Consider the following 26,645-nt stretch of genomic DNA (forward strand, 5'->3'; position numbering starts at 1 on the left):
GCGGGGGGAGGGAAAGAGAGACAGAGAGAGAGAGAAAATGTGAGTGGGGAGGAGCAGAGAGAGAGGGAGAGAAACCCAAGCAGATTCCATGCTCTCAGGGCAGAGCCCAATGTGGGCTCAAACTCGCAAACCATGAGATCATGACGTGAGTCAAAATCAAGAGTTGGAGCTTAACCGACTGAGCCAGCCAGGTGCCCCTAAACAACCTCTTATATGTGTATATTTAGCTCTCCACAGTGATCATTATTGATCATCTTTTTAGATATATGCATTATATTTAGTAACTTCTGACAGGTTACTAAACTCTTCACAATGACTGAATTTTCTTCTTTCCATTCTTTCCTAATAAAATCTGTATTATCCTGCATCCAATATTTGTGTGTTTGTGTGTTTGTGTGCATTTCCTTTATGAATTCCTTTTTGAAGCTTTCCTTTGGGTTTCATTGTTTTTTTTGGGGGGGGTCACTCTATATTTAATACCTCATTCAGTTATCACTATAGTCCTACAAATTAGGCAGAGCCAAGATTATAATTCCATTATAATTCTCAGTTCAAGGATCAGGAAATTATTTGCCATACAGCTTTTAATTGACATAAGCAAGTCCTTTTATTTCAGGTCAAAGATATTTTTATTTACCTTTCCGTAAGTAGAAATAACACTAGTGATGGGGCATGGGGAAGACGTACATTTTGAATTATTTCTCTAACAGTGGAAATAAAACCACTTCAGTCTACAAAGACCTTCCTAAATATTCTTCCCACCTTTATGACCAGTAAAGACTGCCTTTAAGAGTTAATGAAGAGTTAATGAAGAGTTAATGAAGGGAGGCTTTACATCTCTGGGTTCTAATCCGCCACTAGTGCAATCTGTCACCAAAAGTAACCTGAGTATCATTGGCCCCAAAAGTGTTCCTGGCCTTATTCTTGACTAAAGGAGCCTCTTCTCTGATGTTATGGATTGGCATACTGGTATCATTTCATTCATCCTAACAGAAATTGGGATGAAGAATTACACTTGGAAAGAACACAAGCTCAGGCCACAATTCCTGGTCTCCCAAACTTTGAGGCAATTTGGTCTCCTCACCTGGACATTGTTAAGAGAAGATGAGTTTGTAGAGGCCTGAGAACTGAAGTACCCTGCAATAGGCATATAACCCTTTTATCCCATCATAATATTTGAGCTGTAAATGCAAAGAGAACAATTTATTGTGTTCTATGAGATAAAGACACATAAGCTAAAGGAAATCAAAATCAGAATTTTCAGGAAAAAGAGGAAAAAAGAGAAATGAAAAAAAAGGAGAAGAAAGGATGCAGTATTCAAACCCAAGATGGACATTAAGTTAGTTCCCAAGTGGAAGAAACCTGGATTTTTGTATTCAAAGCTGAATAATAAAGACAATAGCTAAGGCACCCAGCAGTACGAGGGTTAATATGGCTCTGTACAGAAAATAAGCAATTTTAATTATGACCATCTTCTTAAGAGATATAAAAATTCTTTGGATTAGTTAACACACTAGATGTGACAGAGGGTGTGATCTTCCTAGAGGGTGTATTGAATATTTTGCCAGATTACTAAACTTTACAATGTGGAGAATGGATGGGAAGAATTAGTAACATTTCCTGAGGGCCTACCACACACTGGCTACTGAGATAGATGCTTTATCTGCACTATCTTTCATTCTCACACAATCCTGAAAAATGGGTATTATTGCCCCCCATATTAGAGCTGAGGAAATCAGTGTTGAATAATGTAACTTGTAGGAAATTGCATGAACATCAAAACCATCTTGGCTTCAAAAATAAAGCTTTTCTGTGGGGTACAGATGAAATCATAAAGATATAAATCAGTGGAACCCAATTGAGAGTCCAGAAAGAGACACACACTTACTATGCATTGATTTTTGAAGAAAGGTGCCAAGTTAATATGCAGAGCAAGTGTGATCTTTTAAACAAATGGTGCTGGAACAATTTAACATCCACGGAAAAAAAAAAAAAGAATTTCAACCTGTAATTTGTATCCTATACAAAAGCCTATTCAAATGGGTTGTAGACATAAATTTAAAGCCCCAAACTACAAAACTTCTGGACAGAAACAGGAAAAAATTCTGTAGAGCTTCTAGCTTCCACCCCCACCCCATTAAGGAGCCTGCTTTTGTCATGTCACTTGTAAGATGCTTCTAGTTTGCATTATCCATTTGCTGTACTAAGATCCCTCGACAATTATGCAACTATTCATCTCCAATTTTATCTTCAACTGTAAGTTCTTTATCATGGAAGAAAAGATGATAGATCTTGATTATGAAAATTAGAATCATATAGAAGAGTATTCAAATTCCGGTTCTGCTACTCACTAGCTACGTGTTTTGGGGAAAATATAGACTATGTTTATGCCCCTTTATGAAAGTTTCTCCTGTATTTTGTGTCATCTGTCCTTTATGTATCTTTCTTTTTCCCACTTCCACCTTAAATAGTATGTCCACCATGGATTAGTCTGGAATCATTTCTTTCTCTTTTTCCCCTCCTTTATTTTTTAAACATTTTTTAATGTTTATTTGTTTTTGAGAGAGAGAGAGAGACAGAGTTGAGCGGTGGAGGGGCAGAGAGAGGGAGACACAGAATCTGAAGCAGTTCCAGGCTCTGAGCTGTCAGCACAGAGCCCAATGCGGGGCTTGAACCCACAGGCCATGAGATCATGACCTGAGTGGAAGTTGGACACTTAATCAACTGAGCCACCCAGTCGCCCCTTTTTCCTTTCCTTTATTATGTCAGCCAGTATTTAGGCAGATATCTCTATAAGAGATCACAATTCTTATGTTTTCAAGGAATACAGCAGAAATAAATCTTATTCAAAATCCTTAATAACATAGAATGTATCTTTCTTTCCCTCAATAACCTTGGTTCTGCCTCCTTTATTTATCCTTGTGTCCATGACTTAGCATAAACTATACCTCAAATTTATAAATTAAACCTCCAGATCAAGGCACTATCAAGAAACAATATCACATCCAGAGTTTGGTGCTGACTTCAGTGATACATGACTAAAGGGTACATGATTTGTTTACAAGCACATTTGATTCCTGTGGAAACCTAAAGTAATATGACATATGATCATGGAATACCTTGAATTTTATCAACTGATAGCCTTGGTAGCAGCTATTATGCCACATACAGAATTTTTACTACAACAGATCAACAATTTCTGGCCTGAAAAGGCAGTGGAGAGTGGATATACTCCCAGTGAAAAGAACTGTGAGCAGCACACATGGCTATGCATTTTGTTTGAAGAAAAATGGACTGAGGGAATGGTGTCCATGGCCTGTTGGCAAGCGGTAAAAAGCTTGATTGCTTGGTCTGAGATCTGAAAGCAGCAAGGTTGAAAGATTAGAGACTCACTAGACAGAGTTGGGTGTGTGGACATAAAGTGTTCCCTCTCTATGTCCCCAAATCACTGCCCACCAGAGAGTATCCATCTCTTGAGAGGCTCTGGATGAGTCTGGGATAATGCCCCATTTCTCTCCTCAGATGCTCCAGTACTTACACAGGAAACCATGAACAGAGTAGCCACATTGGCATGAATAGAGGCTTTGCATAGAACCAACAGCATGTGCTCTCTGTTGCCATGACTGTCTCTGCTGAATGTGCCGTTTTTCAGCAGCAGAGACTGATGTCAAGCCCTTAATTGGATAACATCCCTCCTGAAAATGAACCATACCACATTGAAGCAAGTTGGTTTAAAGTTTAAAGGATGCTACAGGATCTGTGTTTTGCAGGGAATTACTTAATTCTTTTTTGCTCTAAAAAGGTACTCAGGAGAAGGAAGCCTTACAAGAATTTGATTTACATGATACCAAAGGACAAATCCAATAAATGAGTCTCTCTCTCATGAGGACACAATGGATGCTCAAAATTATTTGATGCAGAAGAATTACCCAAGGGGCTGGTCAAGCCTGAGACAGAAGATTTCCCTGAATGCATGAGAGCTCTTAAAGGCAGCCACTGCTTGTTGACTGAAACATCTGCTCATTGATGCACACTGAGGTGTCGGGCACTGATTTGGGAAGAACTTGGTAAACACAAATATTATCTGCATACATAAGGGAATATTCCTTCCATTGTTAGGAATCAGTTGAAAAGCATACCTTGCTGGTATTCAGTCCCAGTTTCACCTCAACTTGTCCTGATAGGTAAATGTATGTGCCCTTGAATAGGAGCAGAAAAGCCACTCTTTAACTAGAATCTGTTCATTTTTACCTACATACCATCACACAGTGAAATTTTCTCTTCTGAAAAATGGAAAATCTTACTTGAGGGATGCTGTCATAGGGCCCAGAATAGACAATGCATGAGATATGCAATATGTATATAGGTCCCTATGTCAGGAATGCTGCACAGTAAAATGAAACACAACTTGGGATGAAAATGGCACAGATTTATTAAGAAATATAGGAAAGAGTTCCTGTGTCTATGAAGAAAATTCCAAGTGATCATGGAAAGAATAAAGTGGATTATATAAATCATAAATACATTAAAATGAAACATGATAAGATGATTATTATGAAGATAGTTGCAGAAACCTAAGAAAAACTCATGAGATTTGTTTGAGTTACATGGAGGGGGAAGATGAAGATCATGATTCAGTGTCAAAGCAGAGACCAATGCTTCATATTGAGGATTCACCATAGTGGCACATGATTCATCTACACAGGAGGAAGAGAACTGGAGAAAGTACTCTGCACTCTATCAAGCTGATTCACAAGTTCTCAAACAGACATATGAGTAACAGGAATTAAGGTGATAGTATGCTGGTTCTCAGCAAAGTCTAGGAAGTGAATTTGTTCCCCAGAGCAAAGATGGTTAACAAAGGTTGTGTGCAGAGGAGAGTGGTTTGTGAGGAGGCAGTCAGTGGCAGGAAGGCTGGCAGCAGTTAGACACACAACAAGGACGCCAGCAGGTGGTCCTATGGCAAGTGGTCTGACAGCAAGTTGGGCGGCAGCAAGGCTGGCAGCAGCTGGACCCCCAGCACGTGGGCTGGCAGCAGGTGGTCCTGCAGCACGTAGGCTGGCAGCAAGAGGAGCAGCACGAGTAGGTCATGGTGTCAGGGGTGGAGGGTGGGCAGGTCCTGTCCAGATGTGAGTTTCTCTGATTCTGGTGCCTCCTCCTGATCTGCGGCTTTTATGCATTGGATCCCCCAGAGTTAGAACAATAAGTAGGATTTACCTTGCTGTTGTTCATGCTGTTTTCAATACTCACTGGGGAATAATAAAAGAGGAAGCTATTCCCTAAATGTTATTATGATCTTCAGAGAATACATGCTTAATGTGTTTCCTATTTGAGAATAACTCATGGAAACATTTTCAGATGAAAGCAAGATGGTCACATCAGCAGCAACACTCTTGCTACAATAATTTCATTATGTGATATAGTTCCCACTAGCCTGGGATGTGGTTAGTGGGTCAGTTCAGTGGTCTTTCCCCAGTGCTGGTCCTTACATTGCATGTAGATTGGGAATATCTCTGAGGTGAGGAGTGTGATGTTGATGCGCTCACAGTGATGAATTAAAATCATGCCTGAGACCAAGTCTGTTTCCTCACAAAAGCCTGATTCAATATTTTCACAGGCATCTGTCTCTTGTAGCCCCCTAGTCCATCTTGGTATCCAACTTCAATCAAAGACACAAGTGGAGGATGTCTGACGTCATTTCTTCCACATGTCAAGGCAGAATCAAGCAGGTAGATAGAAGCCACAGTAGTACACTAAGACTAAGAAAGCATCAACTAACATACTTCCTGGATGACCAGTAGTCCTGATTTACCCAGAAATGAAGTCTTTCCCAGGGTATGGGACTTTCAGTGATATAACTGGAGCAGTTTGGGAAAACCAGGATGAGGTGACATGACAGCATCCATCCTTCCTTCCTTCCTTCCTTCCTTCCTTCCTTCTTCCTTCCTTCTTTCTTCTTTCCTTCCTTCTCTCTCACTCTACCTTCCTCTCTCCCTGCCTACCTCCTCCTCCTCTTTTACCTCTTCTCTTTTCCTCCTCTGTCTTCTCCTTATAAAAATTGTATCTGTCCACCATCCTTCAGAGTAAATATTGGGTGTGAAGGAAGAAAACTGTAGACTACAGATGATGTCTTGAATATGCCATCATTATAACTTGTATATTAGTGTGTTTGGGACAATTTCTACACACCAGATCTGCATCTCTATGTCTAAGGGCTCTTTTCATGACAGTAGAATGTCATGCTGCCTGTGGGTGCCACACTGAGAAAACACTTAGCCCTTGTTCTGGAGATTTGGCTTATGCAACTTCAGGTCTCTTGCTCCTGAAATAGGGGAATCCATACATGGGTGTTTGACATTATTTCTGATATATTTCTCAGGATTAAGCTTCATTTGAAAACTGTGACACTGGCCTCCTCTCCATGTCATTGTCTCACACTCCTTCCTGTGTGATCTGACCTCCCCAAAGAAACTACATTCACTGGATCTTTTCTTCAGAGTAGCTTCTGGGAGAAACCAAACTCTGACATTACTTTACCCTGCTCAGTCTCAATTTCGTGATCTATACAATGGGAGACTTAACCTACAGTGACATTTCCTTCAAGAATTAAAATTAATGTAAATGAAGCATTTGGTCAATACCTAGCAAGTAGTAGGCAACATGAGTCATGTCAGTTCTTCAGCTGGTCATGAAAACACCCAGTTCTTAAGAACCAGCAGTAGGCAAGTTTGGTCTTAGCAGTCCTTCCAGAGCATCCTGGATACCTAGTCTCCAACATTGACATGTGTCCTGGACATGAGGCTTTACAGCTCATCAGAGGTCCCTCCACTGCTCCCAGGAGGTGACCCAGGGCATAGTCTCATATTCCTCTCAGAGCCTGAATCAAGAATCACATTCCTGAGTGCTGAGGTAGCACCATTAGTTCAGGAACAGAAGCACCAACCTTCTGTCTAAATGACTTCTTTGAATGCCCACCTTTTTTTCTCTTTCTCCTTCCTCACATTCTTCTCCCCACTGCAATAGGCATCTTTATTTTCCTCAAATGCTTCATAGTTGCTTCACAAAATAACGGAGGGTGTTCTGTTCCCTTAGATGGTTCAGAGCTCATGGATTACTCAAAGTCATACATGCCCATTGCATGGTCTCTCAGTCCTTGATTCATCCTTCCTTAATTGTCTGGGTAACATTTTGATCATGATGACAAATTGCCTTATAGTTGGGAAGCATAATATGTTTGGCAGAAAATTACCTCATACCTTTGTACTCTGCAATTAGGTCCTGAAGACCCAAGGAGTCATATAAAAATGTGATTTCCACAATCCAAAAACAAGTGTGTTCAGCTATGTCTCTTTCTCATGAGGATGCCACATCCTCACCTGTATGTGATGCAGAGGAGTGCTGAGGGGCTGGACGGCACCCAAGGCAACAAAGGATCCTATGATCATAAGAGCTGTAAAGGGCAGGTCCCGCTGCCCTCACATTGGCTGCTGAAGGCTGATCTGTAGGACACTGATGTCTGCAACTTAGTTCCAGACATCACCTGCATATATAGGAGAACAATGCTTCCATGGTCAAAGACGACACTCGAATGAACATCTTGCTAGTTTTAACACTCAAGGTGTTTTCTAAATCATCTGGAGTTATGAATGTAAGTGCACTTAAGCAAGATTATAAGACGCAGTCTGAGATAGAAGTCTGTCCATATCAACATATGATATTCCCCTGTGAAATACATTCATCTGAAAATGGAGATTAAAATGTGTGGGGGCCTGAATCAGACTCCAACAGACACTGTATGTGATATGCAGTCTATGTATGAATCCCTATATTGGGAACACTGCACAATAAAACAAAGACAATATGGGATGCCATATGGTATAGGATTTATTAAGAAATATAAGTGAGACTCCCTGCATCTAAGGAGACATTGAAAGAGACCATGACAGGAAGAAAGCAGCATACAAGAACCAAGAGTACACTGAGAAAGAAAACATATTAGTGTAGACTTTCCATAGTTGCAAAAACCTGTATGTCAATTATGAGGATTTGTTTCTCTAAGGTACTTCGAGGGACAGGATGAAGATCTTGACTATGCACTCAAAGCAGGCCTCATGACAGGATCAGAATGCATGAAGCTGGCAGGTGACCCATAAGAGGATGGAAGAAGAGAATCAGGGAGAGGGAGTCCACACTTTATCAAGCTGATTCACAAGCTTGTAAAAAAGAGAGATAAATAACAGAGATATTGGGTATTGCATGCTGGCTTTCTGCAACGTTGAGCAGTGACTATTTCCCAAGTGGCAAGTCAGATGGTGGTTCTTGGTGAGGCAATCAGCAGCAAGAAGGCTGGCAGCAGGATCCAGAGCCCTGGGCTAGGCACCCAGGCAGGCAGCAGCAGGTGGGGTGGTAGCAGGTTCTCGTGCAGTACACAGGGGTACAGCAAACTGGCTGGCAGCAGTGGGACCCACAGCAGTTTTGTCCACAGCCGCTGGACCCACAACAGCTGGGCTGGCAGCAGGTGGTCCGGCAGCAGGTGGTATGACAGCAAGTTGGGCGGCAGCAAGACTGGCAGCAGCTCGACCCACAGCCGCTAGACCCACCGCAGTTGTGTCCACAGCCGCTACACCCACAGCAGCTGGGCTGGCAGCAAGTGGTCCTACAGCAGGTGGTCCTGCAGCAGGTGGTATGACAGCAAGTTGGGCGGCAGCAAGGCTGGCAGCAGCTGGAGCCACAGCCGCTAGACCCACCGCAGTTGTGTCCACAGCCGCTGGACCCACAGCAGCTGGGCCGGCAGCAGGTGGTCCGGCAGCAGGTGGTTTGACAGCAAGTTGGGCGGCAGCAAGGCTGGCAGCAGCTGGACCCATGGCCGCTGGACCCACAGCCGCTGGGCTGGCAGCAGGTGGTCCGGCAGCAGGTGGTCCTGCAGCACGTAGGCTGGCAGCAAGAGGAGCAGCACGAGTGGGTCATGGTGTCAGGGGTGGAGGGTGGGCGGGTCCTGTCCAGAGGTGAGGTTGTCAGATTCTGGTGCCTCCTCCGGTTCTGGGGCTTTTATGCGCTGGACCCCCGAAGGTTAGGCCAATGGGAAGGACTTTCCTTGTTGGTGTTTACGTTGTTTTCCATAGTCACTGGGGGCAATCATAAACGAGGAAGTTGTTTCCTAAATGTTAGGAATCGTTACAAAATAAGTGTTTAATGTGTTTCCTATTTGAGAATAACAAATAGAAACATTTTCAGATTAAAGGAAATTTGTCACATCAGCAGCATCATTCTTGCTTCAATGATCATTGCATCCATCATGTGATCAAGTTCTGCTGGTCTGGGTAGGTCAGAGCAGTGTTCCCTCCCCAGCCTTGGTCCTTACATTATATTTGGTTTAGGAGTATCCCCAAGGTGAGGGGCATGATGCTGATATGCTCACTGGGACAGATTTAGTAGATCCCTGAGCCCAGGTTGGTTTCCCCACAGAAGCCTGATTCAAGACTCCCACAGGCATATCTGTCTCTCGTAACACTCTACCCCACTTGTGTACCCCAGTTCAAAGACTCTTGGGTGAGATGTCTGGCATCATCTCTTTCGTATGGCAAGGTATAACCAAAGTAGGTGGGTAGAAGCAGCAGCAGTTCACTGGGACTAAGCCAGCATCAGTTAATGTACCTCCTCATGACCAGTAATTTTGATTTATCTTGGAACAAATGATTTCCCAGGATTTGCAGACTTCAGTTAAATAACTGGGTCAGTGGGCCAGCCTGGATGAGTTGGCGACTTTACTTCTAACCTTGTTAACCAGCAGAGTGTGTGACCTCACCTCACTGATAGCACATTTTCAGTTAATATTTGTTGTTTATATTTCTTTTTTATTTGCTTTCATTTGATATGGGAATTGGATTAGTTAAGGTGATACTTATTTTATCTTTTGGATCTAACATGTTTAAAAATTTTTAGGTATACCATTCATTTAAAAAGTGTGCAAGTTATTAATCCATCTTGATAGATTATCACAAAATGAACACACCCATATCAATATGACCAGAATAAGAAATAGAAATTAAATTCAGTCTCTCTAATTTATACTTCTTCACTTATCCCCAAAGGTGACTAATCACTGTGTTGACTTGTAACCGTATAGGTCAGTTTGGGCTTTTTAAAACCTTCATATATATGAAATAGTATAGAATTGGCTCCCTTTACATTATGATTGAGAGACTACCAATGTAATTATTTGTTGTTTATTCTTTGTCATTGCTGTTTCTTTCACTGAATGAATATGACATAATTAATTTTTTGACTTTCCTGTTGATAAACATGTAAGTTTTTTGAAGTTTGGGACTATTAAAAAATAGTGCTTCTATGAATGTTTCTTTGCAGGTTGTTTGGTAAACATATATAAACATATCTTTGGAATCCACCTAGGAGCAGATTGCAGATAGAATTGCTTGGTCAAAATATTTATCTCATTTCTGTTTCATGTGCATGTCAATCTTTTGATTTTTCTGGAAATTTTTCTTACTTCTTTCCCATTATGGATGGGCCAAGTTGAAGGCAGAAACCTTCTTTAAAAGACCACAATTATTATATTTTCAAGTTTTACCACAAAACACATTGAATCCATTGTGCTTATTTTTAGTAGAGAGTAGTTTATTCTCCCTTCATTCTTCCTGTGATAATCTAGCATTTTGTCTGTGTTGTTTAACTCTATATCCCTGACGCAACATAAATTGTACTTCAAATTTACAAATTATAAGCCTACATGTTCTCATTCTCCCTCCCAAAGTCCATATATTATAGAGAAAGGATAACATTATGTGAAAACAATAGTCATTCATATGTCATTGACCATAACATTTTTCCCCTTGGCCTTTTTATGGCATTATATGTAAGCAAGTGCCAAGGTTAACCTCACTAGATAAGGTGTTGTCTAGAAATGCAGTGTTTTGTAGTGGCCTACAGAACATGAACTGAGGATTCTAGAACTGCCTGGTAGACTACTGTGAATAGAGTCAAAAGGTTCAGAGAAACATATATGGTAGAATGGATTTATTTCATATCAGCCCACAAACTAATCATGTTCCCTGAGAGGTCCCAAAAGAGATTCCTTCACAGAAGCAGTAAAATATATGCATCATTGAAAAGGTCAGTGGTGGTAGTCATCTGTGGTCAGGATTGATGGTATAAACTGATGATGGGGAACTGGGAAATGGGGAATGACAGAGAGCAGAGTTGTGGTAGATATATTACTAAAATAGGAAGAAAGGTCAATCAGTGGTCCTTGACTCACAGAGATCTGACTAATAGACTATGGCTTCCTTAAGGGTGAGGTAATTATGCAGCCAACAAGAGTATTACCCTGACACCAGTATATACACTGGAAAAGGATCAAGGACAGGTGAATCAGAGGCTGCTGTTAGTGACTTCAATAGAAAATGATGACCTCCCATTCAGTTTCCAGACCCAAGTCAGTTCTCAGACTAAAGCCCTTCAATCGAAGGAGAGGGTTAGTCTTCTTGAGAAAGATACTGCAAGAATGAAGTGTGTGTGTGTGTGTGTAGCATTGTTTCCCCCAGTCCTTCCACAACGGATTTATAATCATATGCCAGAGTAACTGTACACTTGGGAAAGGTGAGAACCCAGATATATCTAAAGGTGTTGGATTCAGAGTTTGAGCAGACACTGATACCAGGACTCCTTGTGTTAAAATGCATGCATATGGAGGCCAGGTAATAAATGGAGTTCTGATTCATGTCCATCTCATGTGGGTCTAATTAGTATTAAGGTCCCCTTTATACTCATTTCCCTTCTACTTGAGTAGGTAGTGAATGACAGAATCCTTCCATTGTGTATCATTTGGGTCCTCTGAGAATCAGACACTGAAACAGTGGTAAGAATGTAAGACATTCACTGGGGAGTGATGCCTATGAAAGGTTTAAAAAGAATGGGGGAAATAAGGTGGATTAGACAGCAAAAACCTACAGACTGCCATGTAGATGTAACATCTTTCAAAAAAAAAGTACGAAAAAGGCAGCATTAGGCAAGGAGGATATAAGACTGCCATGCAGGTCTAACAAAACATTGGTCAACCCAATGGAGATATCCAGAGCAAAGATAGCCATTAACAAGTCTCATGTTGGGAAGAAAATTCTAGGCCCTAGTACCTTCATGGTGTGCAATTATCCAGGAGTTTACAGAAAGAACAGGGCCTTATCTGTAAAGCTGATGTAGATCCTGAAGTTGCTAACAGTTGGAAACTCAGCTACCTGCACTCTTTGCAGCAGAAGTACATCTCCAGACATCTGAAATGAAAACCATAATAGAAACAAAGGTGAAATAAGAGCCCCTAAAAATTTCTCGCTTCCTGATCAATGTATTAAAGAGAAGCAATAGCAATCCATGGAGTTTAGTGCTCCCTCAAAGACTTAAAGAATACAGGGATGGTAGCTCCCAGCACAACTGTATTTGATTGCCTGTCTGGCCCCTGCAAAAACCTAAAGGATCATGGTATATAATTATGGAATACCTTAAATTAAATCAATTGATAGACCCATTAATAGCTATTTTTTTCTACAATAGTTCACCTTCTAACTTATGAGGATAAGGCCCCAATAATAGGGTTGATACTCTTTTAATAAGAGACAGAGACCAAAGCCCTCTCACTCTCTCCTTGCCATTTGAAGATACAGCCATAAAGCAGCCATCAGCAAACCAGGAAGAAGGTCCAACCAAACATGTAATCAGCCAGCACTTTGATCTTTGACTTATCAGCCTCCAGAACTGTGGCATATAAATATTACTGTGTGATCCAACCAGTCTATGGAAGTTCATTATAGCACCTGAAACTGACTGGCACAACTAATCGTGTATCTTTGATCTCAGTGTGCTCAAGCCAACTTCCAGTTGCCACATATGCATCTCTGTGTCTAAGGGTTCTCTTCATGCAACAGCAGAAAATCATGCTGTCTGTGCATACAATGTTGAGAAAAACACAACCAATGATTCTGGAGAGTTGTCTATGAAGATTCCATCTCCATTTTCATCAGGTAGGGTAACTCTAAAATGTATATTTTATATCATTTCTGATAATTTTCACTCAGGTATAATCAGTTGCAAACAGTGATAGTAGATTCATGTGCACCCTTACTCACCCCATTTCTTCAATTCTCTGTTAGTGTGCAGTGCACATCCTAAACAAACTGTATTTTATTCTTTTTCTCAAAATATATTCTCTGAGGTTACAAACTATGACTTTAATTTACCTCTCTTGGTCTTAGTTTCTTCTTTTCTAAAATATTTAGAATATTTACACTTCCTTGAAAGTTTATTCAGAATTAAAGATAATGTACATAGAGCATTTAATACCTAACAAGTAGTAGACAACACACGTTGTGTCATTTCTTCATCCCATAACCTAAACACCTAGCTCTTAAGACCCATCGGTAGATACGTTTCACTTTTTCAGTCTTGCCAGAGCATCCCGGATACCTAGAACTCAAACATTGGCATGTGCCCTGGATATGAGGCTTCACAGCTCATCAGAGATCCCTCAACTGCTCCCAGGAGGTGACTCAGGGATTAAGTTACCTATTCTTAGAGCCTCAATCAAGCCTCACATCCCTGGTGCTGAGGCAGCACCATTAGTTGAGGACCAGAAATGCCAGCCTTCTATCACAACCCCTATGAATGTCCACATCATTTTCTCTTTATCCTTCTTCACATTCTTCTCACTTCCCTGGAACAGGCATCTTTTTCTCCCCTCAAATGCTTCACAGTTCCTTCACAAAATACCGGAGGTTGTTCTGTTCCCTTAGGTGGTTCAGAGCTCATGGATTACTCGAAGTCTACATCCCCAAGCATGACCTCTCAATCCCTGACGTCGTCCTTCCTTAATTGTTTTGGTAGCATTTTTTTAAATATGAAATTTATTGTCAAATTGGTTTCCATACAACACCCAGTGCTCATCCCAACAGGTGCCCTCCTCAATACTCATCACCCACCCTCCCCTCCCTCCCACCCCCCATCAACCCTCAGATAGTTCTCAGTTTTTAAGAGTCTCTTATGGTTTGGCAGCATTTTGATCACAATGACAAATTGCTTTACCATTGGGGAGCAAAATATGTTTGGCATAAAATTACCTGATACCTTTTTACTCTGCCATTAGGTCCTGAGGACCAGGAAGTCATACAAGAATGTGATTTCCATGACCCAAACACAATTGTGCTCAGCTGTGTCTCTTTCTCGTGAGGACACTGGATGCTCACATGTATCTGATGCAGAGGAGTGCAGAGGGACTGGACAGCACCCAAGGAAACAAAAGGATCCTGTATTCACAAGAGCTCTAAAGGGCAGGTCCCGCTGCTCTGACACGTGGCTGCTATTGGATGATTTGTAGGGAACTGATGTCTACAACTTAGTGCTAGACGTCACCTGCATATATAGGAAAACAGTACTTTCGTGGTCAAAGAAGACACTCAGATGAACATCTTTCTAGTGCTTAGTCCCAGGGTTTTTCTAACTCATCTGGAGATATGAATGTAAGTGCACCTCAGCAAGGGCAAAAGACAGAGTCTGGGATCTTAGTCTGTCCATATCGCTTATGACATTCAACTGTGAAATTTCATCACCTGAAAATGGAGATCATGATTTGTGGAGGACTGTATGAGGCTCTAATTAGACATTGCATGTGATATTCCACCTGTGTATAAATCCTTACATTGGGAACACTATACAAAAAAAAAAAAAAAAAAAGACAAGTGGCGCCTTGGTGGCTCAGTAAGTTGAACATCCAACTCTTGATTTAGGCTCAGGTCATGATCTCATGCTCAGCATGGACCCTACTTCGGATTCTCTTTCTCCCTCTCTCTCTGCCCCTCCCTCGGTCTCTCTCTCTCTATCAAAATAAATAAACGTTTAAAAAAAGACTTGAAAAAATAAAATAAATTTTAAAAATTAAAAAAAAGACATTATGAGATGACAAATGGATTTATTAAAAAATATACGTGAGGCACCTAGGGAGATATTCAAAGGGATCATGACAGGAAGAAAGCAGCATACAAGAACCATCAGTACACCGAGAAAGAAAACATATTAGTGCACACTTCCCATTTTTGCAAAAACTTAAGCGTCAGTTATGTGGATTTGTTTCTCCAAAGTACTTGGAGGGACAGGATAAAGATCTTGACTATAGAGTAAAGCAGAAATCATGGCTGTATGAGGATGTGTAAAGCTGGCATGTGAGCCTTAAAAACGAAGGAAGAAGATAATCAGGGAGAAGTGGTTGACTTTCATCAAGCTGATTCACAAGCTTGTAAACAGCAGATGAGTAACAGAAATGTTTGTGATTGCATGCTGGTTTTCAGCAATGTTTGACAGTGACTTTGTTTCCCAAACAAAAATCAGTGTTGTGACCAGATGGTGGTTCTTGGCGAGGCAATCAGCAGCAGGAGGGCTGGCAGCAGGATCCACAGCCTTGGGCTAGGCACCCAGGCAGGCAGCAGCAGGTGGGGTGGTAGCAGGTTCTCGTGCAGTACACGGGGGTACAGCAAACTGGCTGACAGCAGTGGGACCCACAGCAGTTTTGCCCACAGCAGCTGGACCCACAGCAGCTTGACCCACAACAACTGGGCTGGCAGCAGGTGGTCCGGCAGCAGGTGGTTTGACAGCAAGTTGGGCAGCAGCAAGGCTGGCAGCAGCTGGACCCACAGCCGCTAGACCCACCGCAGTTGTGTCCACAGCCGCTGGACCCACAGCAGCTGGGCTGGCAGCAGGTGGTCTGGCAGCAGGTGGTCCTGCAGCACGTAGGCTGGCAGCAAGAGGAGCAGCACGAGTGGGTCATGGTGTCAGGGGTGGAGGGTGGGCAGGTCCTGTCCAGAGGTGAGGTTGTCAGATTCTGGTGCCTCCTCCAGATCTGGGGCTTTTATGCGCTGGACCCCCGAAGTTTAGACCAATGGGCAGGACTTTCCTAGTTGGTGTTTACATTTTGTCCATAGTCACTGGGGGAATCATAAACGAGGAAGTTGTTTCCTAAATGTTAGGAATCATTACAAAATAAGTGTTTAATGTGTTTCCTACTTGAGAATAACTCATACAAACATTTTCAGATGAAAGGAAAATGATCACATGAGCAGCATTGTTCTTGCTTCAATGATCATCACATCATGTGATCTAGTTTCTGCTGGTCTGGGTAGGGTCAGAGCAGCTGTCCCTCCCCAGCTTTGGTCCTAGGTTATATGTGGATTAGGAGTATCCCTGAGGTGAGGGGCATGATGCTGATATGCTCACTGGGACAAATTTAGTAGATGTGTGAGCCCAGGCCTGTTTCCCCCCAAAAGCCTCGTTCAAGACTCCCACAGTCATATCTATCTCCTGTAACACCCTACCCCACTTGTATGCCAGTTCAATCAAAGACAATTGGTTAGCAGATATCTGGCCTCATCTTCTCCATATGGCAAGGCATAACCAAAGCAAGTGGGAAGAGGCATCAGCAGTACACTGGGACTTAGCAAACATCATTAGTGTACCTCCTATTGACCAGTAGTCCTGATTTACCTAGGCTTGAGTGTTTTCTCAGAATAAGGGAATTTCAGTGGTATAACTAAGGAAGTATGGGCATAACAGGGTGATTTGGTGACTCTAGTACTAACCTTGTTAACTAGCCTGCACAGTGCCTTCACTGATGTAACAGATTACATCTTTATTTATGTCAGTTCTTTTTCTTTCTTCCTCCCTTTGTTCCTTCACTTGTTTGTTTGTTCCTTTCTTCCTTCCTTCCTTTCTTCCTTCCTTCATTCCTCTCATATCTTCCTTCTTCCTTTCTTTTGTTCTTTTGTTCTTGCTTTTTTTTTCTTTTCTTTCTTTCTTTCTTTCTTTCCTTCTTTCCTTCCCTCCTTCTTTCTTTCTTTCTTTCTTTCTTTCTTTCTTTCTTTCTTTTTCTTTCTTTCTTTCTTTCCCTTTCTGTTCCTTCCTTCCTCCCTGGCTCCCTCTCTCCCTCCCTTCATCACTCTCTTTCCCTCCATTCCTTTCCTTCCTTCAAACTGTTATTTCCTTTCTCCAATTTTCCTTTTATACCTTTCATTCCTTCTTCCTTTTGTGTCTTTCTTCCTTTTCCTCTCTTCTTTTCTTTTCCTACCTCCTTCCTTTTCCTGTGTTTCCTCTTGATGCCTCCCTACTCCTGCTTCTGCCCTCCATCTTCTATTGTCTTATTGTTGTGTATCTTCAAGAAATTGCATCTGCCCACCAATAGAATTAGGAAAATGTTGAAATGAGTGGTGAAAATGATAGATTGCCAAAGGTGTCTTGACTACACCAGGGCTATGTCTTGGATATTAGTATGTTTAGGATAATGTACCTACCATATCTGCACCTCTATGCCTAAGTGCTCTTTTCATGCACAGCAGAATGTCAGGCTGCCTGAGCATGCCACATGGAGAAAAACACTCCACCTGTGCTTCTGGAGAGTTGGTTTATAAAGACTCCTGCTCCCTCATTGCTGAAATAGGAGAATCTCAACGTGTGTGTGTGTGTATGTGTGTGTGTGATTTCTGAGATATCTTTCAGGTTAAAGCTTTAGTTGCAAACTGTGATGCTGGTCTCAGAGTGCTTCTTCCCTGTGACACTTCGCTACATTCCGACCAGTGTGATGTGACCTCCCCAAAGAAACCACATTCCCAGACTCCTTTATTCAGGGTAGTTTCTGGGAGAAACCAAACTCTGACATTCCTTTACCCCACTCAGTCTCAATTTCCTCACCTACACAATGGGAACCTTAATACCTACTTTGCAAATCCCTCCAAGAATTAAAGGGAATGCTCACGAAGGATTTAGTCAACATCCAGCAAATACGCGGAAACATGGGTCGTGTCAGGTTTTCATCTCATTTTGCCAACATCGCGCTCTTGAGAACCAGCAGCGCTAGGCACGTTTGGCCTTGGCAGTCTCTCCAGAGCATCCTGGGTACCTAGTCTCCAATGGTGGCATGTGTCCCGGATAGGGGCCTTCGAAGCTCATCAGAGGTCCCTCCACTGCTCCCAGGAAGTGACCCGGGGCCCTGTCTCCTATTCCTCTCAGAGCCTGAATCGGCCTCACAGCCCTGAGTGCTGAGTTGGCACCAGTAGTTCAGGACCAGAAGCAGCAGACTTCGTTCCTGACTCCTAGGAATGCCCACGTTGTTGTCTCTTTTTTCTTCCTCACATTCTCCTCACCCCCACGGAGCAGGCATCATTTTTCCCCCCTCGGTTGCTCACACTTCCTCCACAATATACCAGAGCTTATTCTGTTTCCTTAGATGGTTCAGAGCTCATGGATTACTCAAAGTCCTACATGCCCATTGCACGATCTCTCTGGCCCTGACACCATGCTTCATCAACTCTCTGGGCAGCATTTTGATCACAATGACAAACTGCCTCACAGGAGGGGAGAGACATAGGTTTGGCAGAAAATCACAAGATGCCATTTTACTATATCCCATTAGGTCCTGGGGACAAGGAGACCAAACAAGAATGTGATTTCCACGACCCAAACACAAGCGTGTTCAGCTGCCTCTGTTGCTCACGAGGACACCGCAGGCTCACCTGTATGTGAGGCAGAAGAGTGCTGAGGGCCTGGATGCCACCCAAGGCAACAGGAGCATCCTGGGTTCCCCAGGGCTCTAAAGGGCGGGTCCCGCTGTCCTCACGTATGGCTGCTGTGGCTGAGTTGTACGACACTGATGTCTACAACTTAGTGCCAGTGATGGCCCGCCTGTCCCGGAGAATAACACTTGTGCGCTCAAAGAAGGCCTCGGATGGACATCTTGCTGGTGCTGAGACTAAGGGCGTTTGCTACCACGTCTGGAGATCTGAACGTAAGTGCGCTTCAGCAAGCGCCCGAACCACAGTCTTGGATCCGAGTGTGTCCATGTCAGCTGTGGGACATTCCACTGTGAAATCTCCTCAGCTGAAAATGCGCATAATGACTTGTGGAGGACTGTGTGTGGCTCCACACGGACACTGCATGTGATGTAAAATGTACGTACAAATCCTTGCATTGGAAACAGGGTACAAAAACACAAAGACACTGGATTATCTGTTTTTCGGGTGTTGAGTTTGGTAAGTTCTTCATAGATTTTGGATACTAGCCCTTTATCCAATATGTCATTTGCAAATATCTTTTCCCATTCCATCGGTCGTCTTTCAGTTTTGTTGACTGTTCCCTTTGCGGTGCATACGGGTTTTATCTTGATGAGGTCCCAATAGTTCATTTTCGCTTTGAATTCCCATGCCTTTGGAGATGCTTTGAATAAGAAATTGCTGTGGCTGAGGTTGAAGAGGTTGTTGCCTGTTTTCTCCTCTAGGGTTTGATGGTTTCCGGTCTCATATTTAGGTCTTTCATCCATGTTGAGTTTGTTTTTATGTATGGTAAAAGAAAGTGGTCTAGTTTCATTCTTTTGCATGTTGCTTTCCAGTTCTCCCAGCACCATTTGCCAAAGAGACTGTCTTTTTCCCATTGAATACTCTTCCCTGCTTCATCAAAGATTAGTTGGCCATACATTTGTGGGTCCAATTCTGGATTGTCTATTCTGTTCCATTGGTCTGTGTGTCTGTTTTTGTGCCAATACCATAGTGTCTTGATGATTACAGCTTTGTAGTAGAAGCTAAAGTCTGGGATTGTGATGCCTCCCGCTTTGGTTTTCAGTATTTCTTTTCAGTATTACTTTGGCTCTTCAGGGTCTTTTGTGGTTCCATACAAATTGTAGGACTGTTTCTTCTAGCTTTGAGAAGAGTGCTGGTGCAATTTTGATTGGGATTGCATTGAATGTATAGATTGCTTTGGGTAGTATTGACATTTTAACAATATTTATTCTTCGAACCCATGAGCATGGAATGCTTTTCCATTTCTTTGCATCTTCTTCAATTTCCTTCATAAGCTTTCTCTAGTTTTCAGCATACAGATCTTTTACCTCTTTGGTTAGGTTTATTCCTAGGGATTTTATCGTTCTTGGTGCAGTTGTAAGTGGGATCAGTTTCTTTATTTCTCTTTCTGTTGCTTCACTATTGGTGTCTAAAAATTCAATGGATTTCTGTACATTGATTTTGTACCCTGCGACTTTGCTGAATTCATGTATCAGTTCTAGGGGGTCTTCTTTTGGAGTCTTTTGGGTTGTCCATGTCGAGTACCATGTCGTCTGCAAAAAGGGAAAGTTTGACTTCCTCTTTGCCAATTTTCATGCCTTTTATTTCATTTTTGCTGTCCAATTGCTAATGCTAGGGCTTCCAACACTACGTTAAACAACAGTGGTTAGAGTGGACATGCCTGTCGTGTTCCTGCTCTCACAGGGAACACTCTCAGTTTTTCCCCATGGAGGATGATGTTAGCTGTGGGCTTTTCATATATGGCTTTTATGATGTTTAAGTATGCTCTTGACACAATGGACAGAAGACACAAATAGACACTTTTCCAAAGAAGACATCCAGATGGCCAACAGACACATGAAAAGATGCTCAGCATCACCCCTCATAAGGCAAATACATATCAAACCACACTGAGATACCACCCCACACCGGTCAGAGTGGCTAAAGTGAACAAATCAGGAAACTACACATGCTGGCAAGGGAGTGGAGAAACGGAACCCTCTTGCACTGTTGGTGGAAATGCAAAGTGGGGCAGCCGCTCTGGAAAACTGTGGAGGTTCCTCAAAAACTTAAACATAGAACTACCCTATGACCCAGCAGTAACACTTCTAGGAATTTACCCGAGGGATACAGGAGTGCTGATGCTGGGGGCACATGACCCCAATGTTTCTAGCAACGCTTTCAACAATAGCCAAAATATGGAAAGAGCCTACATGTCCATCAACTGATGAATGGATAAAGAAGATGTGATTTATATATACAATGGAATACCACTTGGCAATGAGAAGAATGAAATCTGGCCATTTGCAGCAACGTGAATGCAACTGGATGCATTACGCTGAGTGAAATCAGTCAGTCAAAGAAGGACAGATCTCCTACGTTATCACTCATATGTGGATCTTGAGAAACTGAACAGAAGTCCGTGGGGGAAGGCAAGGGCAAAAACAATAGTTACAAACAGAGAGAGAGGGTGGCAAACCACAAGAGACTCTGAAATACAGAGAACAAACTGAGGATGGATGGCAGGGGTGTGGGAGAGGGGAAAATGGGTGATGGGCATTGAGGATGGCCCTTGTTGGGATGAGCATGGGTGTTGTATGTTAGCCAATTGGAAAATAAACTATATTAAAATAATAAAATAAAATAAAATAAAAAACAAAGACAATAGGTGATTCCAAATGATAGAGAATTTATTAAGAGATACAGGTGAGACTCCCCGCGTCTAGGGAGACATTGAAAGGGAACATAACAGGCAGCAAGAGGCATACAAGCTTCTTGAGTACACCGAGAAAGAAAACATACCCGTGTGGGCTTTCAGTAGTTTCCACGAGTTATAGGTCATTCCTGAGGAGTTGTTTCACTGACGTATTTAGAGGGACAGGATAAAGTTCTTGACTATGGAGACCAAACAGAGATCCTAACTCTGTATCAGGTTGGGTGAAGCTGGCACATGACCCAGAGGAAGGAAAGAAGAAGCGAATCAGGGAGAAGCGGTCCACACTTCATCAGGCTGATTCACAAGATGGTAGACAGGCGGACGAATAACCGAGATGTTGGGGATTGCGGGCTGGCTTTCCGCAACGCTTGGCAGTGACCGATTCCCAAGTGGCAAGTCAGATGGTGGTTCTTGGCGAGGCAATCAGCAGCAAGAAGGCTGGCAGCAGGATCCAGAGCCCTGGGCTAGGCACCCAGGCAGGCAGCAGCAGGTGGGGTGGTAGCAGGTTCTCGTGCAGTACACGGGGGTACAGCAAACTGGCTGGCAGCAGTGGGACCCACAGCAGTTTTGTCCACAGCCGCTGGACCCACAGCAGCTGGACCCACAACAGCTGGGCTGGCAGCAGGTGGTCCTGCAGCAGGTGGTTTGACAGCAAGTTGGGCGGCAGCAAGGCTGGCAGCAGCTGGACCCACAGCCGCTAGACCCACCGCAGTTGTGTCCACAGCCGCTGGACCCACAGCAGCTGGGCTGGCAGCAGGTGGTCCTACAGCAGGTGGTCCGGCAGCAGGTGGTGTGACAACAAGTTGGACAGCAGCAAGGCTGGCAGCAGCTGGACCCACAGCCGCTGGACCCACAGCATGTGGGCTGGCAGCAGGTGGTCCGGCAGCAGGTGGTCCTGCAGCACGTAGGCTGGCAGCAAGAGGAGCAGCACGAGTGGGTCATGGTGTCAGGAGTGGAGGGTGGGCAGGTCTTGTCCAGAGGTGAGGTTGTCAGATTCTGGTGCCTCCTCCGTTTCTGGGGCTTTTATGTGCTGGAACCCCGAGGTTTAGACCAATGGGAAGGACTTTCCTTGTTGGTGTTTACGTTGTTTTCCATAGTCACTGGGGGCAATCATAAATGAGGAAGTTGTTTCCTAAATGTTAGGAATTGTTACAAATAAGTGTTTAATGGTTTCCTATTTGAGAATAACTTGCAGAAACATTTTCAGGTGAAAGGGAGGTGGTCACAACAGCAGCATCATTCTCACTTCAATGACCATTGCATCATGTGATCTAGTTCCTGCTAGTTAGGGTTAGAGCAGTGGTCCCTCCCCAGCTTTTATCTTTAGGTTGTATGTGGATTGGGAGTATCCTTGAGGTGATGGGCATGATGCTGGTATGTTCACAGGGACAAATTTAGTAGCTGCATGAGCCCAGGTCTGTTTCCCCACAAAAACCTGATTCAAGCCTCCCACAGGCAAATCTGTCTCCCATAGCACCCTACTCAACTTGTATCCCAGTTCAACCAAAGTCTCTTGGGTAAAGGATGTCTGGCATCATCTCTTCCATGTGGCAAGACAGAACCAAAGCAGGTGGGTAGATGCAGCAGCACTACACTGGGACTAAGCAAGCATCAGTAAGTGTGAGTCCTTTTTGACCAGTACTCTTAATTTACCTAGATTGAATGCTTTCACAGGATGTGGGACTTTCAGGTGTTATAAGTGGGGCAGTATGGGCAAACCAGGGTGAATTGGTGACTTAGTCCTTACCTTGTTAGCTAGCCTTGTCAGTGTCTTCACGTAGCTGATTACACTTTTATGTACATTTGCTCTCTTTCCTTCCTTCCTTCTTTCCTTCCTTCTTTCTCTTTCTCTTTCCCTTCCCTTCCCTTCCCTTCCCTTCCCTTCCCTTCCCTTCCCTTCCCTTCCCTTCCCCTCCCTTCCCTTCCTCCTCCTCTCCTCTCCTCTCCTCTCCTCTCCTCTCCTCTCCTCTCCTTTGTTCTGAAGTTTCTTTCCTTTTCTTTTTCCTTTTCCTTTTCTTTTTTCTTTTCTTTTCTGTCTCCTTCCTTCATTTCTTCCTCTATCCTTGCCTCCTTACTCCTCCTCCTCCCCTTCCCCTTCATCCTCCTCCATCTTATCTTTGTTTCATCCAGAAAATGTATCAGCTTATTAAGCAAATTAAGAAAATGTTGGAAAGAGTGATGAAAACCATAGATTGTCCAAGATGTATTGAATACACCAGCCATATATCTCAGAAATTTGTGTGTTTGGGACAATTTCTACCCACCAGATCTGCATCTCTGTCTATGGGCTCTTTTCATGGACAGCACAATGTCATACTACCTGTGTGTGCCACACTAAGAAAATACTCAACTCTTGCTTCTGGAGATTTGGTTTATAAAGACTCCAGCTCTGGGGGCGCCTGGGTGGCTCAGTCAGTTAAGTGTCTGACTTCAGCTCAGGTCATGATTTCATGGCTCGTGGGTTCGAGTCCCACATCGGGTTCTGTTCTGACATCTCAGAGCCTGGAGCCTGCTTCAGATTCTGTGTCTTCCTCTCTCTCTCTACCCCTCCCCCACTTGCACCCTGTCTCTCTCTCTCTCAAAAAATAAACATTAAAAAAAAAAGAACCAGCAGTAGGCAAGTTTGCCCTTGACAGTCTCTCCAGAGGATCCTGGATGCCTAAGCTCCAATGTTGGCATGTGTCCCAGACATGACCCTTTGTAGCTCATCAGAGGTCCTTCCACTGCTCCCAGGAGGTGACCCGGAGCATAGTCTCATATTCCTCTCAAAATTTGAATCAAGCCCCACATCTCTGAATGCTGAGGGAGCACCATTATTTCAGGACCAGAAGCACCAGCCTTCTGTCCATCATGACTCCTATGAATGCCCACATTTTTTTCTCTTTCTTCTTTCTCACATTCTTCTCACTTCCCTGGAACAGGCATCTTTCTCCCATCAAATGCTTCATGGTTCCTTCACAAAAAAATGGAAGGTGTTCTGTTCCTTAGATGGTCCAAAGCTCATGGATTTCTCAAAGTCATACATGCCCATTGCATGGTCTCTCAGTCTCTGACATTGTTTTTCCTTAATTGTCTTGGTAACATTTTGATCATGACAACAAATTGCCTTACAGTTGGGAAGCATAATATGTTTGGCAGAAAACTAACTAATACCTTTTTACTCTGCCATTAGGTCCTGAGGACTAGTAAGCCATACAAGAATGTGATTTCTTGCATGTGATTTTTGCTTCACATGCAAAAACAAGTGTGTTCAGATGTGTCTCTTTCCCATGAGGACACTGCCTGCTCACCTATATCTGATGCAGAGGTGTGCTGAGGGCCTGGGCAGCACCCAAGGCAACAAAGGGATCTTGTGTTCACAAGAGCTCTACAGGGCAGGTCCCGCTGCCCTCATATGTGGCTTCTGATGTCTGAATTGTAGAACACTGATGTCTACAACTTTGACCCAGAGTCACCTGCATATACAGGAAAACAATACTTATGTGGTCAAAGAAGACACTCAAATGAACATCTTGCTGGTGCTCAGACCCAGGGTGTTTTCTTTTTTTAATGTTTTTAATTTTTTTTTAATTCACACCGAAATTAGTTAGCATATAGTGCAACAATGATTTCAGGAGTAGATTCCTTAATGCTCCTTATCCATTTAGCCCATCCCATCTCCCACAACCCCTCCAGTAACCCTCTGTTTGTTCTTCATATTTAAGAGTCTCTTAAATTTTGTCCCCCTCCCTGTTTTTGTATTATTTTTGTTTCCCTTCCCTTATGTTCATCTGTTTTGTCTCTTAAAGTCCTCATATGAGTGAAGTCATATGATTTTTGTCTTTCTCTGACTAATTTCACTTAGCATAATACCCTCCAGTTCCATCCACGTAGTTACAAATGGCAAGATTTCATTCTTTTTGATTGGCAAGTAATACTCCATTATATATGTATACCACATCTTCTTTATCCAGTCATCCATCGATGGACATTTGGGCTCTTTCCATACTTTGGCTATTGTTGATAGTGCTGCTATAAACATCGGGATGCATTGTCCCTTCGAAACAGCACACCTATATCCCTGGGATAAATGCCTAGTAGGGCAATTGCTGGGTCATAGGGTAGTTCTATTTTTAAGTTGTTGAGGAATCTCTATACTGTTTTCCAGAGTGGCTGCACGAGCTTGCATTCCCACCAGCAGTGCAAAAGGGTACCTCTTTCTCCGCATCCTCACCAACATCTGTTTTTGGCTGAGTTGTTAGTGTTAGCCGTTCTGACAGGTGTAAGGTGGTATCTCATGGTGGTTTTGATTTGTATTTCCCTGATGGTGAGTGATGTTGAGCATTTTTTCATGTGTCGGTTGGCCATCTGAATGTCTTCTTTGGGGAAGTGTCTATTCATGTCTTTTGTCCATTTCTTCACTGGATTATTTGTTTTGGGGGTGTTGAGTTTGATAAGTTCTTTATAGATTTTAGATACTAACCCTTTATTTGATACGTCATTTGCAAATATCTTCTCCCATTCCATGGGTTGCCTTTTAGTTTTGCTGATTGTTTCCTTTGCTGTGCAGAAGCTTATTTTGTTGAGGTCCCAGTAGTTCATTTTTGCTTTTGTTTCCCTTGCCTCCAGAGACGTGTTGAGTAAGAAGTTGCTGTAGCCAAGATCAAAGAGGTTTTTGCCTGCTTTCTCCTCAAGGATTTTGATGGCTTCCTGTCTTAGAAAGATTTAGGTCTTTCATCCATTTTGAGTTTATTTTTGTACGATGTACGATGTAAGAAAGTGGTCCACGTTCATTTTTTCTGCATGTTGCTATCCAGTTTTCCCAGCACCACTTGCTGAAGAGACTGTCTTTATTCCATTGGATATTCTTTCCTGCTTTGTCAAAGATTAGTTGGCTATACGTTTGTGGCTCCATTTCTGGATTCTCCATTCTGTTCTATTGATCTAAATGTCTGTTCTAGTGCCAGTACCATACTGTTTTGATGATTACAGCTTTGTAGTATAGCTTGAAGTCTGGGATTGTGATGCCCCCTGCTTTGGTTTTCTTTTTCAAGATTGCTTTGGCTTTTCAGGGTCTTTTCTGGTTCCATACAAATTTGAGGATTACTTGTTCTAGCTCTGTGAAGAATGCTGGTGTTATTTTGATAGGGATTGCATTGAATATGTAGATTGCTTTGGGTAGTATAGACATTTTAACAATATTTGTTCTTCCTACCCAGGAGCATGGAATCTTTTTCCATTTTTTTTTGTGTCTTCTTCAATTTCTTTCATAACATTTATATAGTTTTCATTGTACAGATTTTTCACCTATTTGGTTAGATTTATTCCTAGGTATTTTATGGTTTTGGGGGCAA

The 26,645-nt window shown here is 42.8% G+C and overlaps 3 protein-coding genes across 3 annotated transcripts; all 3 read right to left on the bottom strand.

Moving 5' to 3' along the window:
• Positions 1–8,331: 8,331 nt before the first annotated feature.
• LOC122207084 (keratin-associated protein 9-3-like) lies at positions 8,332–8,967 on the bottom strand. Its single transcript, XM_042916844.1, has one exon. It carries the CDS (start codon positions 8,965–8,967, stop codon positions 8,332–8,334), a length of 636 nt encoding a protein of 211 aa, XP_042772778.1.
• Positions 8,968–15,421: 6,454 nt separating this feature from the next.
• LOC122207094 (keratin-associated protein 9-2-like) lies at positions 15,422–15,823 on the bottom strand. The gene has a single exon (XM_042916860.1). It carries the CDS (start codon positions 15,821–15,823, stop codon positions 15,422–15,424), a length of 402 nt encoding a protein of 133 aa, XP_042772794.1.
• A 5,634-nt stretch (positions 15,824–21,457) lies between these two features.
• LOC122207090 (keratin-associated protein 9-9-like) lies at positions 21,458–22,254 on the bottom strand. Its single transcript, XM_042916856.1, has one exon. It carries the CDS (start codon positions 22,252–22,254, stop codon positions 21,736–21,738), a length of 519 nt encoding a protein of 172 aa, XP_042772790.1. The 3' UTR covers positions 21,458–21,735.
• Positions 22,255–26,645: the final 4,391 nt, after the last annotated feature.

This window comes from Panthera leo, chromosome E1 (assembly GCF_018350215.1).
Source record: "Panthera leo isolate Ple1 chromosome E1, P.leo_Ple1_pat1.1, whole genome shotgun sequence".
Classification (NCBI taxonomy): domain Eukaryota; kingdom Metazoa; phylum Chordata; class Mammalia; order Carnivora; family Felidae; genus Panthera; species Panthera leo.

Bases quoted from the DNA above. Each gene is read 5' to 3' on its own strand.
- LOC122207084 (XM_042916844.1), bottom strand. From the start codon at position 8,967: ATGACCCACTCGTGCTGCTCCTCTTGCTGCCAGCCTACGTGCTGCAGG.
- LOC122207094 (XM_042916860.1), bottom strand. From the start codon at position 15,823: ATGACCCACTCGTGCTGCTCCTCTTGCTGCCAGCCTACGTGCTGCAGG.
- LOC122207090 (XM_042916856.1), bottom strand. From the start codon at position 22,254: ATGACCCACTCGTGCTGCTCCTCTTGCTGCCAGCCTACGTGCTGCAGG.